We start from the raw sequence: 17928 nt of genomic DNA, 5'->3' as shown, positions 1-17928 counted from the left end.
TGCACAGGTACCACATCTAGAGATAACATGATCTCTGTGACATTTTCTCGGACTCTACTGATACGAATGGTGCAACTCGGAACTGGGGGTCTACTCTCGATATCCATCCTACATCCATCCGAAACAATTACTGCCAAATAAGAAATATTCGACAAAATTAAAAGACAACTATCCAGTATGAAGCTTCATTCGCATCAAGCGTCTTTTCATTGGTCAAGCATTGCTTATTTGGCAGAAATTGTTTCAGACGGATGTCAAGACGGAGATCAAGAGTAGACCCCCTGGTACGAATATGTTCAATACCTGCAATTTTCAACCCGTGACGCAAAACGATGACGAATAAATATGAAGCATTTGTCTGTGTATATATGTAGATACACGGCTCCCAAACGGATGGATTGATCTCGAAGCGGCTATTAAGAAAAATATTTTATTTGGAGGCTAACTTGTTGGGATGGTTCTTAGCTGTTTTATGAATATCTGTTCAGCTGTTTATTGACCATAACGCCATTTCCCAGCTAGCGTAGGGATATCAATCATAAAAAGAATATTTATTTTGTCGAACGCTAAGAAAAACCAACACAAACCACAAATATATAGAAAAATTCGTAAGATTCACTAGTTCGTTCCGTGGCTTAGATGGTATAGCGTCTGACACGGTTTTCTGGAAGACGTTGGTTCGGTTTTCTAAGTGTCCGATCTTTTTATATTGTTATATTATATTGTATAATACTATAACCAAACCAATGCAGTAATTTCAAAATAATGGAATATCATGGTGGTCAAACATCTTGACATTCAATAATAAAAAAATACAATATTTACGTTACTTCCACAAACTAGTGACATAAAAATAATAGGGCAACATTGATCGGATGCTGCAACCAGCAGTCTGCAGACTACCCAACTCCTCCATTACTTACAGCAGAACAATCGTGTTGAATCGTATAGAATTAGTCTCGACGCGTAGTTGATTTACAATGACTTTTGGAGAATTCTGTTCTGTATCGGAGGTTTTTAAGTCTTTGATAACGCGTTTTAGAAAATACATCAGTACAGAGTACTAAAAAAACCGACCTCAAAAGTACGTGGAATTACGTCTATTTGCTAAGTTTTATTGAAATATCCTTAAATTCGCCACTATACAGGACTTGACACTGGAGATAGTAAAATTCGGTTCTCACTATTCAAAGTATATTGAGAAAAAAACGCCTTGAATTGGAGAAATAGCAAAATCAACCATTAAAATAATTGCTCCTCAAGCAAAATTTAGGCGCTATTTATAAAAATGAAACTTCATGCGTGAACAGCCACCCTTAGAGGTGGATGATTTTCTTCAAAATGAAATGGGACCACTATGGTAGTACCCCCTTTCCAACAAACAAGAATCATGAAAATCGGTTCACAAATACCGGAGTTATCGCGTAACATACATACAAAAAAACATACAGTCGAATTGAGAACCTCCTCCTTTTTTGAAGTCGGTTAAAAACGACTCAATGTCATCTAGCGGTGTCCAACCAAAACTACATATATCGATCTATGGTTATACTCTTGGTATATTATGGAATATAAACAATAATTTATTATGTTGACATCATGAACACCAATATTTAAGTCAATGTATAATAAATACTAGCGCGACTTTACCAGGGTGTAAAACTTACTTAAAGAAACCCCAAGAAAACGTTCAAACGTGTACGAACTTTACCCTACAGATATTATATAGAGACCAAAACCAATAGCTCAATCAAGACTACCTCCACCTGCACCATCGTTCACTTACCCTTTTACCATTCCAGGCTGATCCGCGACGAAGAATGCAACATCCTACAGAATCTCTCTAGAGACGAGTTCCGCGAGTTCCGTACACTTGTCATCGACATGGTGCTGGCCACGGACATGTCTTTCCACTTCCAGCAGCTGAAGAACATGCGTTCTCTGCTGTCCCTTGCCGAGCCCTCCATTGACAAATCGAAGGCTACGTCTCTTGTGCTACACTGTTGTGATATTTCACACCCTGCTAAGGTGAGCACACAACAATTTACTTAATTTTATTTGGTCATTATTGAAAATGTCAACCCCGTTAGAAAAACAATACGTAAGTATGTAAGATCATTGACAATACATCAAAAGACACTGAATAGAATCCAAAGAGACACCACCTAACTAAACACGTATACAAAATCTTCGCAGCACTACTTGTTCGGCCAGACAAAACGGATTGAAACCGCCCAGTACTAAATGTATCAGTGCAAATAACCGCACCCTGATAAATGTAACAATTAGTCTATACAGGGATGTACCACATTTATAACACGGAGGGGAAAGTACTTCAAATGTTAAGATAAGACATTTTGCTTCATGGCGTTATTCTTTTATTTCTATAAGTAAGTAACACTGCATTCAAAGATTTATAAAAAAGTTGCTTAACTCATCTGGGAATCGAACCGACTAAACGTGAAAAAAAATGTCCTGTTTTTATGATATAGATCGGAAAGGACACTTTTGTAAGGATTAATTCCTATTAAATAACATAGTATCTTAAAGGGACATCGTTCAATTATTCAATCTATTTAAAAATGAAATAAACGTGCTGCCAATGTATCTACAAAATTTGCAACTAATACATGAAATATTTAAAATGTAATCCAAATTTTTGCATGTACATTTCCTCCAACTATAATGAACGATATCTTAAGAAAAACTCAGGACACTTTTGTTACCTTATTTCAGAGATGGGATCTACACCACCGATGGACAATGAGCTTACTCGACGAATTCTTCCTGCAAGGAGATAAAGAACGCGACTTGGGGCTTCCTTTCAGTCCTCTATGCGACAGAAACAACACCCTTGTGGCAGAATCGCAGATCGGTTTCATAGAATTCATAGTGGAACCAAGTATGGCCGTCTGTGCTGACATGCTGGAGTACATCCTCGGACCCTTGCATACGAGCACGAAGAACAACGCGTCGACAAACCAGGAAGCTATTAGTGAGGAAAGAGAAGGTATTACGATATATATATATATATATATATATATATATATAATAGGGGTTAAAGTATGAAATTGCCGATTTGTGCTGAAAATCTAAATTGTTTATTTTTTAAATTTTTAACAAATTTATTTAATCAAAATAGTTGCCATTATTATCTATACATTGCTGCCATCTAATGGGAAGGTTATTAATGCCTTTGCGATAGAACTCCGACGATCTAGACTGCACAAACTGTGTGAAAGCATTTTGTACTGCCTCCTGGGAAGAAAACTTCTTGTCACGTAGATAATTGTCCAAATCACGAAAAAAATGGTAGTCCGTTGGAGCAAGGTCTGGTGAATACGGAGGATGACGAATGGTTTCTAACTGCAGTTCCTGAAGGGTCAAAATGGTTTCTCGTGCTGTGTGAGGTCTCGCGTTGTCGTGGAGCAATAATGGTGAAGATCGATTCATGAGTCGGGGCTGTTTTATTGCTAGTTTTGTCAACATGGTTCGGAGTTCGGCACAATAGACATCTGCCGTTATTGCTTGACCAGATCGGAGAAAACTATAGTGAATAACACCATGCTGAGACCACCAAACAGTTACCATTACCTTTTTATTGGTAAGTTTTGCTTTAGGACACTGTTGTGGCATTTGACCTGGGGTCAGCCATTGCATTTTTCTTTTCCGGTTATCATAAAGAATCCACTTTTCATCACATGTTACAATTCGATCCAATATTCCTTCATTTCTGTACCGGTTCAACGAGGCAACACAAGTTTCAACACGCGTTTCTTTCTGCAGATCAGTCAAATCATGAGGCACCCATTTTTCGTATTTTTTTATTTTATTGATTTGACGCAAGTGAGTCAATATTGTGGGTAAGGTAACGTTAAACCATGCCGCTAATTCCTGGGTAGTTTGACTAGGATCGGCTTCCACTATCTCTCTTAATTCATCGTTATTCACCTGTGTGGGCGGTCTTCCTCGTGGCTCGTTCTTTAAGTCGAAATTTCCATCACGAAAGCGTTTAAACCAAAATCGCACGGTGCGTTCATTAGTAGACCCCTCTCCAAACGCAGCATTGATATTGCGGGCTGTTTCTGCCGCGTTAGTTCCGCGTCGGAACTCGTATTCAAAAATCACTCGAATTTTCGCAGTATCCATCTTTCTTGTCTAAATTGAATAACAAAAACAATTGAAAGTCGATATTCAAACGTTTCAAATTTAAAAAAAAAAGAAATCACAGGAACCATTTGAAAAAAGTTTCATTCGAAAACCTCAAACCATGAAGATTCTATGAAAATTCAAAGAACCTATTGCAATAAAACGGCAATTTCATACTTTAACCCCTAATATATTGTATATACTGCATAACAGTTTTCTAAGTTAACATCTTAGTTCTTTTAGATATATAAATACACACACCATATTTCGGCTCGGCATCGGCACATTTATAGGAAAAAAAAATTTGAAGGATAAATGATAAATTAACAGCTTTTAACATCAATTTACCTCAGTCATACTCAACTTTTATTGAAAAAAATCGAAATTGAACAAAAAACCAATTTGTGGCAAAGCGGAAACAGCTGAAAATTTGAAAATTTTACAGTGATTAAATCAAGTCTAATAATTAACTCGTGATATTCAATAAAATCAATATTATTACTATTTTTAATAAAAAACACTTCTGAACATGAATTACACTACTTAAATGTAATTATTACATCGCCAGTATTAAACAACTACAGCGTACATATTGCAAGGGAATTTCATTTCTTATATAGTAAATTCTAACCAAGGAAATAATGATATTTTTATCAAAATTCGTTTTTTTTATTTCAGTGCACGAAACCAGCCAGAAGTTCAAGATTAGAAAGCCGTGGGTAACGTGCCTCAGTGACAATAAGAAGATATGGAAAGAGCAAGCTGCTAAAGGTAATTAAAACTTTATGAACCCCCGTTCACCATCGGATAGACTTCTATAGATTGTACTAATATACTGCAATGGACGTATGGTCCAGAATTGTCTGCTTCCAATGGCTTTCAAAAACATCGCCAGAGAATAGTCCCATCCTCGTATTGTAGACATTGCATACATAATGTTCGTAATTCGTATATAACGCCTGCTGTCGGCAATTGGATCTCTTATTCTTGACGCCGGTTTTACGCAACGGCGCGGCTTCACGATGCTCATATGTTTTAGTAGTAGTAGAGCTCCCTGTGAATGATTTCGTCCAGGGAAGTGCTGCCGCCTTACCTATTTCTACCGCCAAGCAGTAATGTCAGCATTAGAGTCCAAGTAGCCAAGCGTGTATGGATATTCATATGTATGGATTAATATTAATGAACAATTCTTTTCGGTTAGTCATTGAAGAAGAACTTACAACGTATGTACGCTGAAAAGATAAAACGTCTAATGTGCATTTGGAAAATATTACAGGCCTACCATAACCTTTTCAAAAACAATCTTATTTCAATGTAAGCTTAAAGTAAGCTTATTATTAATATTACTCATATTGGTACCATGACAAACCTGTCAACCAAGTAATGTAATAGGAAAGAAATAACGCTGTATGACCTATATGAAGCCATCTCTTTCTTTCTTGATGTTCCGAATCGTATTATCGTAGTATAATGTTTAAGTACTTAATGTTATTTACATTCGAAGAATTTGGACTGCTAAAAAAAGAAAAGTATATAATAATAAAATCTATTAAAACTGCGTTGTTTTCAATTATTTTTCCGCATTTTCATGAAGAAAAATAAATAAAACAATGTCTTGATAGTCACGTTGTGAATTCGGAATTATAGTCTAGTGTCAACTGTTAGTGTCGCCAAGGAGTATATAGATGTCGCTGTCATAATTTTACGAAATAAACATCGCGTATTTTTATTTAACGAGAAATGATTTCCTATGTTCTATTAAATAAAAAAATAAACAAAATATTGAAGAGATTTATGTAAACAAATAAGTTCAACTTAACTTTTAATCATTACAAATCAATATTTAGACAATAAATTCGAAAATAATATTGTTTCCACTGCGCCCGAGTAACTATTTTAAGATTGCTAAATTTGACATAAGAACAATATTACTTTAATGTTAAAGTCGCGTCATAGTACGAACTGAGTGAATGAATAGTCGCAAAGCTGCCAATAAAACATCATAGTTTTAACATTATAATAAGCTTACTTTAAGCGTGTCATGGTACGAAAAGTCAATGTAAGGTTAAAGTAATATTGTTTTAAGAGGTAGTGGTAGGTTTATGTTTCCGTTGAATTTTTCCAGATGCAGAGGCCCGAGCCAAGCTTGAGGAAGAGAGCGCGAGCGCCGCTGTCGCACCTCCGCCAGAAGAATAATATTTAGCCACATTTGTAAATAGCGTTAAGAGTAGTTGTTACAACATGTTCCAGTCGCTGTTGAACAAGAATTAATTCGTTTAAGGTCTGGGACTGTTAAGCTGAAAAAGACCTTTGGGGAGGCGTAAAATTTCATGACCATTGCGCCTAGCAAAGGATCGCTAAATAGGTAATATCCCATCTTTTTTCCCGCCAATTCAGACAGGAGGATCATGTTTTATATCCGTTTCCTCATTTTATTTGTGCTGTATTTTTTTATAATGTTCACGTAAATCACTTGATGTTCGCGTTTGTCTAATAGCTTTGAATTTAGCGATTCCTAAAGGTCCTCACTTGATTTTAATTTTATATTGCATTGAGAAATTGCGCGCACAGTCACATAGTAAAAAAATAGTGACACTTACCTCTCCTACACCATTATGCAAATATCAAAGATAGTATTTTCCATCATATAACCTGATTTTGAAAAATCAAGCTCGTTTAAAAAGACACTAGCTTTCTAATTGAAATGCAACCTTCTAAAACTACATAGACGTAGAAAAAAACTGCAAAAGTATGTACCTTTTAAACTTAATAGTCCCAAATAAAATTGATGTGAACGCTTGGACGTTGCTGGAGTTGTGTGTGACGCACAAAGTGAACTTTAAGCACAACGCGTATAAAGCCTGATGTATAATTCTCTATTTGGAAGACACCATAGTGAGCCAAATTCGTTACGGCGGCCGCAGAGCGGTGTGACGCCACTAGTTATAAGGGCGTTTTGGAGTAATTCTGGTTTTTCACACCATTAAACATGAACATACATATGTAGCTGTACTTATAACAATAGAACGTATATGTATTTTGTGTTGAACGAAACAACTGATACACTGCTGGTAGACTTTTCTAGAGCCAATATTCTTCATCGTGTCGCCTAATGTGCGCCTCTTTAATGTACCGGATGATTTATTTTAATCATCGATTTTTCAAGTTGATGTTTGCGCGTGTACTCCAATTTATGCAAATGAATATAATTTAACCTAAGAAATAAGTAGCAGAAAATCAGTGTAACTCCAAAATGTACATTTCATTAAGTAGTTAAATGTATTCCATGCTAATTTCTTGTTGTATCCGAGGAGGTGATGGCGGCGCTGCTGGTTTCAAATATCAAATAGGTATAATAACCATCTGATACGACACAAAAAGTTAAAATAACCTATGTATTATAAAGTCATAATGTTATATTAGGTAACATCTAAATGCTTTATAACAGTGGAGTCGTTTAATGAGTATTTAAACCAGCCATTATGTGCCCCGACAAAAACCCCGCGAACTGTTGGTACATTTCCATCTACAGTTTTGACAGGGGCTCTACGCTATGTTTTTTTCATTAACATAGGTTATGGTATATAACTACACGAACAGCCGACTGCTGAAATAAATACAACTCTACATCAAAGCGTGAAACACACTGACAGTGGGTGCGGTTCGGATGCGTGTCGGGTCGTGCGTGCATGGCGGGTGTAATACTATGTATTTATACGGACGGGTGCGGGACCCGATTTGCGAACGTCTCGCGCTCGAGCGTGGTGTGTTGTCGTTCATTTAAATACACGGAACTACACCCGCCGTACTCCCGACCCGACACGCACCCGACCCGAACCCGTTCTCTATGTGTTTCATGGTTTGAACAAGGCCACCGCTTGCTAAAATATGCTATTGAGAAACGGTTTCAGACAGCAGCGACCAACAATTTTAGATTTTTCTTTGGTAGTGCGCGGGTTCCATAGGGGTTGTTAATAGTAATTATCGGTTGATACCTACTCCAATGCCTATAGATGACTCCAGAAAGTATCGCTCTCCTTCTCTAAGAGTATCCTACGATCCGCGCAGTGTCTAAATTGCATGGAATATTACACCTAATAGAGTATTAGCACGACAGGTGCTCAATAACTCTACAATTGCACCCGCTTGTTTCCCATCTGCGAGAGGCTCAAGCGAAACTATAAAATCGGCCAATATAATTATTATGTGTTAATATATGTACCCACTATTAAGAAATTACCTAGTACCTATATACTCCGTAAACGTTTGTGCACCCCTCATCAACAATTACCTATATTATAATTGTAGACAATTGATTACCTACTTATGTGTAATACATTAATAGTATATACCTTTATGTAAATTAATCAATGTACTAGCTTAATATTAGTGTAACTTTAACCCATATGAAAAATACGCTTATTAATTTTAGTGTTTCCGATTAAATTGGAGAGTCTTGATATTCCTGACCAAATGTTATTTAAAAATATGAAATTATTTTCTAAATAATAAAATGCCATTTCTTTAGAATAAGTAGATAGTGGTACCTTCAAATAGACTAAATCAAACCTTTTCAATATTTAGATTATAAAAAAACTGATTAATTATTCTGGAGTTAGTTAATTATAAAAAACGTTTGCCCTTATCTGTTTTAAATACTTCATGCTCAAAAATAGCAACTTGAGGGAATCTTCTGGGTGTATTAGACTGATTGAAATAGGCAGGGACGGCTCTATAGGTCGTAAATAAGGCTAGACAAGGGGAATATACGAAGGACCCACAGTAATTGTACCGTCCTTCACCTAGAAATATCTTCGAAACGACGAGTTTATTATGAAAAGTTAAAAGGCCAACTGTTAACTCGGCGATGCCAAATATTACCAAAATAAAATCAAGCAAAATGTGTTTGCACTTTTACAAAATTATATCAGAGGCCTAGCATTTCTCACTGTAGGTTTTTGGGACCATTTCCATTGAAATATCAAAATTAAAAAATCCATAATCACACTTCTAGGTCCCTATTTTTGATTTGAGGGATGGTAAGGATAGATTATAATCCAACTGGTGACGCTTATTGTAGAGAATTGACAAGACCTTTTTATATATTTGTCATGTATTTATATCTAATAGATTATACTACAAATTTCTGTATATTGTGCATTTGGCGTAATGGTACTTAGTGTTAGTGTAATCAATATTGAATGTAGTTATGCCATTCTGATCGGGGAAATAGCTTTATGGACGTGTAGTTTTTAGATATTGAGCCTTGTGTGTATGGTTATTGTTGTTTCTATTTAATAAATAGCTTGAAAAGTACATTAGCACTCGCAACATAGTTAACACTACACGCCTTCTTTGCCTATAAACGTGTTGGATTATGTTAACATAACAAAATATTTGAAATTTGAACGCTGTGAATGCAATCATGTATTATACCGTACCACTACTTTCTTAATATCTCTCGTCAATTTTCGTTGTTATATATATCTTTGTATTTATAAATAGTTTGTTATATTTATAAATACAAAGATAGAACTAAGAAAAATTTCTTTGATTCGGCTGGATTCGAGAGTCTTCAGCAAAACGTGTTTACGTAATATTACGTCACTTATTGTTATATATTTTGATTTCCATGTGAACTATATAGACCTGTAAAACTAATTTCCTTTCTATAATAACATTATTATATATATTGATTAAATGTGAAATGTTTAATGTATATAAATCATTAAATTTTGTTTATACTTCTCTATAAAAAAAGCAGTAGGCGGCAATCACAGGGAAAGCCCTTGGAAATCGCAGTGTAAATCCTGTAGTTAGTTTTACGAGATCCATACAGCGAAACGAGGTACCCCGTATTGTCATATAATATCATTCTAATATTTTACGATAAACGCTGTTACTGTCCATGGACGGATCAACACTGAACCAATCACGTTAACAAAAACATAAACAAAATAAAAAATAGTAGCTGCTCTATACACTTCCATGTCAATGGAATGCGTTCAGTCGGCACCAAACCAAGTGCAAAGGGCAGCTGATAGAAATCCGACGACAGCCGAAGATTACCGAGAGATAATAAAAAAGCAGTTGTACAGTATATGTGTGTATAAGAATAGCAATGTAAGTAGATATATACTTAGCCTTGAAATTCCTGGAAAACTTACGTCTCTGCTACATTTCTACATGTAAATAAAATATATACTCATAAACACCTTTGCATTAGATATTTACTTGTTCAATTATGTAATTTGATTCAGTCCATCTGTACACGGAATAAAGCGGCGGCATCTACGTACACTATATAATCTGAAAATTACAATTTTTACAGGAGAGGGGAACGCGAATGAAAATCTTAAACTGTAGAGTGTGAAATATATATAGACATGGGAATATACGGACTCAATTTGTAATTTCAGTGCAGGTATCCGTTTATACGTTTGGTACGGTAACAGGTATCATTTTTTGCCAATGCTTTTAATAGTATTCGTAGATGCCTGTAGAAACAAAAGCCGTCTACGTAATGACGTCACGACATTCCCAATTTACGGTGTACTATTATTGTAATATACTAACTGGCTCAGTGTCAACGTGGGACTTTGATATATAACTATCTAGAGCTTAACAACTTCCAATATTATGGTTAATATTAATTGTACCTCAAAGTTACAAGAAATTATAAATCCTTCAATATCGAAAAATCCTAGGAGATACGAAAAATGTTGGCCTTTGTAAATGGAAAAACATGGCCACCCTATTAAAAATTAATTTTGTTCAGGTATACTACCCTCGTAGCTATGCTATTTACAACATTGTATTTAATGTATCCTAAAAATCATTAATCTATGAATGACCTTTTTCTCTCTGTTCTTTATTATTTACTTTGTATTTTATATTAACGTAAATGAAATGAAATCTCAAATGTATTGTGATTTTTTTTATCAATGTATTCTTATTTTTTACATGTGTATATAGAGTTTAAACACCTTTTAGGTATGTGTAAATTATATGTAAAATAAAAATAAACATTTTCGTAGAAAACGTCTTTTATTTAACGGACGTAATTCGGATTGAGTTGCTTTAACAAAAACCATATTGAGTGCCTAGTGCGAAAATCTAAATTTTCGCGATTGTGACCCATATGAAGTGGCACTATTCGTAGAAGAAGAAATTAAACGCAATTTAATAATATTTCATGCAAAACAAATAAGACTCAAAGTATATGTATCTACACGTATTGCGTTTATATGAATCACAAATATAAGCACAATATTGCAATACAACAATTTTTATTAGAGCTGAGTCATTTCCGTGGAAGTTCGTGGGAATATAACGAAAAAGTAGGCAAATACTTGCTGCCTCCATCAATTTTTTATCGCCAGCTTAATAACTATCGTAACTCTGACGTTGTTGAGAAAATAAAGGTTCATTAGCCTTTCTGGCACTGGCTAAGAATTGGCACAGTCAATTGGCTCTTCGAAATCGACAAGGCAGTATTTGATGACAGCAAAAAACCTAATGAACCTTTATCAAGCAGATTTTTTTGTAGCAATAGAGCTCCTTGTTAAAGAGTTCTTCCAGGGAAGTACTGCCACCTTACCTGTTTCTGCCGCCAAGCAGTAATGTGAACATTATTGCGTTCCGGTTTTGAAGGGTAAGGGCGCTGGTGAAATTAGAGTTACATGGATTTAGTCAATTCATAACTCAGATTGACGGGCGCAGTGATAGTGACGTGCCCTTTGGATCTTTGCGATTTGGATAAAGCTCTGAGTGGCACTGCAACTGTTATGGACAGGTGTCGCTTACTACCAGGCGCACGACTTGTTTGTTTCCGTCACTTGATATCACATAAAAAGAAACTGGCGAAGACGTATTAATTAAAAATTTTATTACATGATTAAAGAGATGACTGGACGAATTTAGAGCGAAAGATGATATTTTAATGGTGATGATGACTGAAGTGGTAACTTTTCACAAACTCGATTTTTTTTCCGAAATAACGTTTGTTCGAATTTTCATTACACCGAGAACCGAATTATAACGAAACCGTTGTTCTTTCTGTATATGTTGGAGGTTCGGTTAAGTTAGGCTTAAAAGAAAAAACATTTTCCTCTCAAAATTACTTTCGGAGATATGAAAATTCGAGCAAACGTTATTTCTGTAAAAAGTCATTTCGAACTCAGTAGACTTTTTACATATATATATAGGTAGATAGGTAACCGACTGAAGTACCTATACGGTGACGCTCGAAGTTTGAAGCTCAAGTGCCATTTAACATGTGTGATCACTGATGTTGATTGCTGACAAGTTCTTGACTTAGAAGCCAGTGAACAAAAGAAATAATTGGATAGTGAGCGTACACACGTGTGAGCATAAATAAGCGAACCATTTGCGTCGATAATTACGATTGCATCGTCTACGTGTTTAAGCGTAGTACAATTCAAAATAATTTTCAAGTTGGTAACCACGATAACAACCACATGGCTCAAGATACGGCACCACACTTATTGACGGAATCAACATGATTGTCTTGTTGCTTCCATGTGTTAGTGTTAATCACACGGCAAATTCACAAAATAAGTACAACAACCCAGATTTAAAAGAGCCTAAGTACGTCGTTCTTTGTTGCAAAATGATCCGACTTCTTCTCTGTCACAATAAATTCAAGTTCCTTTCTTATGATATCAAGTAGGCAATGAGACGAACAAGCCGTGCGCCTGGTGGTAAATGACACATCTGTCAATAAGAGTTTAATACCGCTCAGAGCTTAAAATTGTAAAGATCTGAAAGGTACTGTCATTGTGTTCGTCGGAGACATAAGTTGACAAGTCCCATGCGCCTGTAATTTCACCAGCACCCTTACCCTTCTAAGCCGGAACGCAGTAATGCTCACATTACTGTTTTTCATGAAATAAGTAAGGTGGTAGTACTTCCCTGGACGAGCTTTACGAAGAGCACTTCTTACGGCTGCTAAAAGCTCACATAATACATAATGTCAACACGTAATGTCTTTTTTAAAAGAAATTCGAATTATCAATAGTTACCTCACCTAGAAAGGTGAATCCAAGTGGTTGAAATACCAATGACGCGATTATCACAGAAAAACTTCAAGAGATCCTGAGAGGATACTTTGCCAATGCAACGATGGTACAAATGTTGGTATGTTACGAAACGCTGTAGATAATGGACATTTTAAAAATAACATGCAAATGTTTTAAAATAACTTTGATTGTAGATAATGTTTAATTCTTCGTTGATATTTCCTTTTAATAGCTAAAATTGTTATCACATGATAAATTATGAAATATGTTTTATTTATTGACGCATCAAAGCAGTATCACCTTTCTCGGTATGGAGATCATCAAAGAAGCTACATGAAAACGGTGATTAAAATAGTTTCACGAAATCTCGGAGTCCTGAACAAGGTGTATTGTATCTTCACGCCTGACCAGTTATGCCTGCTGTCAAAACACAGGTCGGGTCTTGCGTTGAGTATTTTTCGCACCTCTGCGACGGCTCCGCCAAGTATCTACTCAATGCCTTGGACAGATTGCAGCGTCACTCCTTGCGAATTGTCGGCGATGAAGAGGTCTCATCCCACCTTGAAGCTCTGCAACTGCGTAGAAATGTTGGATCGCTTAGCGTCTTTTATCGAATGTCATGGCGAGTGCTTTGAAGAAATATTCAACCTTATCCCTCCCTCCCCGTTCCTGCTCCGAAACACGCGTACTGTTTTACCACTTGCCATATTCCATCGCGAAGTAAAAGGTTTGGTTTGGTTCACGCAGTCGGCAAACGGAACTCCCTTCCAGAGCACGTATTCCCACCTTCTTACGATATGCGGTCCTTGAAACAAGACGTGAAGAGGCATCTTGTGGTCATGCAGGGTGGAGGTGGCTAAGGCAGAGATTGTATCAACACTGCACTAGGTACCTTCACGTTTGGATTCCACTTTCTATTTAACATCAGGTGGAGTGGAGGCTGTCATGTAGAAAAAAAAGGAGAATTTAACGATTTAGGCCTCTACTGGCGAGAAGCCGTGGTGGCCTTTTGCCGAAGGTTTTGAGACCCTAAATGTGGAATTCCAGAAGGCAGCAAAAATATCCTACATTAAGGTCTAACAAACAGAACCTCGCTAAACTCCATGAAGAAAAAAAAATTATATGCGACCGCAAATCTTTCTCTAAACGAAGATAGTTTTGCACACTTACATTATATGAGTTTCGACGGGCCATAATAATATAGCAACACTTTTTTTAATCTAAATTTAAGGAACTTTACCGTATAGGAAGATGGTAATGTCGCTCGGCATTGCTGCTTAATTTATACATCTAACGTAGATTCAGACTACCTACTTAAATATACTTTGCACAGTATCATAGTTTCTTTCTACGAAGTAACGCCCAATACACTATTACACTACCCAGTCAATCGTATGCTGGCCACACTGCCCAACTGCTTCCACATTCCATCAAAATTTGGTAAACGTCTTCAATGATGCCGCAATTACTACAAATTTTGTTATTTGTTTCAGAAAATTTAATATATTTTTAATACTATAGTTGTTTTGCAGACGGGTCAATCCCATGTCGTAGATATGAATACAAAAGATATCGACCAAGTGGTTAACTTCACAAACTTTAAGAACATTTATGGAACCATTCAAGTTGAGAAGCACAGGATCATCTAAGAATAAGGGGAATGTTGTAGTGTAGATACAAATATCTCTTTGATTGATAGGCTCTAGAAAACGCAAACTTATGTAGTACTCTTGACAATTTTATCTGTTTGTCGTTTATAGGTGATTTCGTTACTCAAGTGTCTTATTTTGTCTCTAAGAGAAAAGTATGACACCTCTGCCTTCCTGGTTGCTGCCCGCGAGGGCCTTATCTTCAAAGTAAACATTTCCAGTACTTGATAAAGATTTTATTTGAAATATGAAATAAAACTAATTTAAGAACATTATTAATTTCATTTTTATTCTCCCTATATGTAGGATGTAGAATATTTGTTTGAAGTAAATGTGGTGTAAGTTAAATGTTAGTTTACACAGGAAAAACCTGTAAATCAAACAAAAAGGGTGTAGAGGCAGCTAATATTTGTCCCAGTTTTTTAAAGCCATTGAACTAAATGATATTTGCTTGTCTCGAATGAAAAAAAAAATGAGAATAACGCGTAAAAGTTTGCTGTTCATTAAGCGTATATTTTATAATTAAGGTTATTATAGATAAACCCGATAAAATTCTTCGCGGAGAAGAGGAAAGAATCAAAGGAGTCAAAAACTGTTGTAATGATATTAGTAATTATAGTCCTACGAGGTTCTGAGTATTCTAAAAATAGCCCTGCATAGAAGTGTTCAAATCCCGAGGATAAAGATGAAAGAAGTGATGCAAGTACGAAGTGAATAGAAAGTATTCCGTGAATATTTAAAAAAGTTATAGGAAAGCGAGGAGATTATACATAAACCTTATAAATTACTTATGCCTATTCTATCTATATGTATATATAAAGTTCTTATGAATAGTCGTATTTGTTCGTTTATGAAAGAATAAAGGACTGAGTTAACAGTAAGGTAGCGCGTATAGTATAAAACTAAGGATTATGCAAAGACAAATTAGTTCTGAAAATACAATTGCAAAGTACACTTTTTAATTATTTTTTTCTATTATAATAAGTGACGGGTCGAACAAGTCGTGCGCCAGGTGGTAAGCGATACGCCTGTCCATAGCAGTTGTAGTGCCACTCAGAGGTTTAAATTGCAAAGATCTTAGGGGCTTTGCCGCTGCACCCATCACCCACAGACATAAGTTGAAAAGTCCCATCTGGCTACAATTTCACCAGCACCATTACCCTTGAAAACCGGAACACAGTAATTCTCACATTACTGCTTAATAGTTGCTAATAGCTGTTGATAGGGCGACATGCCACTGTTGTATTGAGCATCAAAAAGCATAACATAAGTCCATATAGTAGAATATTCAATCGGAAAAAGTTAATACAACGAAATTATAAAGAAAGTAGTTAAAAGCTAAGTTTTCTCAAAATATAAAAATAACAAAAAGATTAGAACATTTCATAAATGTTACAAAAGTACGGTACAGTACAGATCAGATCTTTCATTCCATTACGGTGTAAATAACGGTTATCCATAAGAAAAATAAGAGGTTAAAATAATTGCCATTATAAATGCAAAATAAACAGACCAATTATACTATTTAATAGTTGTGCTAACATAGTAATTTTTTTATTAATAAATTATAATAATAAATTATACCAATATAAATACATTTATAAGACAAGGCAAGGGTCGAAGCCTTACACCTGCTTGGTCAAGTTCACATCAAGTGACAACAAAAGAACACGAATTCACAGGCGTCAATGAGCATCCATCAGGTCGTTAGTCCGTCAACCATTCATAACAAACAGCGTCCATAAAAGTTACATTACATCTATGGTAAAAGAAAAGAGGTAAGAATGCCTTACATATTGTATGAAGAAGAGAAAGTGTAGTATTTGGTGTTCCCACGCATTCAGAGATATACATTGTTGATACATAGGAAAACTGAAAAAGTAGAAAATTTAACTACGTCGAACAGTGCGAAATTGTGACAAAATAATAAACCATAAATTACTAAGTCGGTAAGTATAAGTAATTAAGAGTTGATTTTTTTAAATAATACCTAATAATAGTTCATAGTTATTTTTCTTTAAAAGACCTCATTACAATACAGATTCGATTATGCTGTAACAAAGGTCGCGCACTCGTCAATTAAATAGATTAACCTGCTCACTCCTTTTTCCTCCAGCGTACGGTGGGCAAAATCCTGATTAATCCCACAATGGTGGCACTGCCTCGTCGACTCTGATTCGGATACTCACCGAAGCATCTATGCCCGGTGAGTATGTGTGTAAAAACAGAACCTGGTGACTGACTTCCGCTGGCTCAACATAACTTTGGGAGTACTGCTCCAGCCTCTGAGGAGGCGCGCGTAAATACGCGCGTCCTTTTCCGCCAGGATGTCCAGTGGGGGAAACCGCGCCAGGATAGTCGCCGCGTCAAAGGCTAGCCTGTAAACTCGTAAACTGCTTATATTGGGGGTTACCACACAAGACTCATTAAGTCGCTGATCATTCAATAACAGCAAAAAAGAGTTTGTGCTTCCTTACGTACTTCAGTAGTATGTAATATCTGTCTTAATTTGTAACCTTGTATTTGTTTTTAGCATGAATGTGGCCGCAGCTGCCAGCAACTCAAGTGTTGATGATAATAACATGGTTCGAGTACGTTTTTAAACTGTTTATCATTTTTTATCTTTTTTACTTTTTCATATAAATAGGCGACTATGAATCAACTGAGGACAACTACACAGACTCCATCAGGTAAGAAGAGGTATTTAAATAATAATAATACAGTAAAGTCATCTCATCAAGACTGTACCTGTGAAATAAACAGATTTTAAATTTAAGTGCTACTTCTTGCTTGTAAAAGACGAATTAAATGTAGAGACACCAATGTGCTAGGTACACTCCTACAAGTCTCGCGATCTGAACGGCACAGTGACATGCTCCAGCGCGCGCATCATTGCTTTCAATTTACTAAATATTTAATTAAACTTTAACAAAATTAATCGCAAACTTTAATAAAACTTGCTAAACAAATTCTGAAATTTAACAAAAACGATAAAATCAAACAAAAAATTTCGCCATATAAAGTGAAAAACAGTTTTAATTCGTAATAAAACAATTCAAAGTCATTCAGACGATAGAATCAACCTTCAG

The 17928-nt window shown here is 35.8% G+C and overlaps 1 protein-coding gene across 2 annotated transcripts in view; it reads left to right on the top strand.

Annotated features, from left to right (window-relative positions):
- The window catches only part of LOC113226174 (calcium/calmodulin-dependent 3',5'-cyclic nucleotide phosphodiesterase 1-like), a 371342-nt gene extending 363401 nt beyond the window's left edge, over positions 1-7941 (top strand). For both annotated transcript variants that reach the window (XM_026458709.1, XM_026458708.1), the window contains 4 exons: positions 1803-2028; positions 2737-3010; positions 4828-4920; positions 6275-7941. In XM_026458709.1, coding sequence (XP_026314494.1) covers positions 1803-2028; positions 2737-3010; positions 4828-4920; positions 6275-6345 — 664 coding nt within the window. In that variant the 3' untranslated portion in view covers positions 6346-7941. The remainder of the gene's footprint in view (positions 1-1802; positions 2029-2736; positions 3011-4827; positions 4921-6274) is intronic.
- Positions 7942-17928: the final 9987 nt, after the last annotated feature.

This window comes from Hyposmocoma kahamanoa, unplaced genomic scaffold (assembly GCF_003589595.1).
Source record: "Hyposmocoma kahamanoa isolate Upper Pololo Valley unplaced genomic scaffold, ASM358959v1 182, whole genome shotgun sequence".
Taxonomy (NCBI): domain Eukaryota; kingdom Metazoa; phylum Arthropoda; class Insecta; order Lepidoptera; family Cosmopterigidae; genus Hyposmocoma; species Hyposmocoma kahamanoa.
The sequence above is the reverse complement of the archived record's forward strand: the minus strand, read 5'-3'. Positions and strand labels throughout refer to the sequence as shown.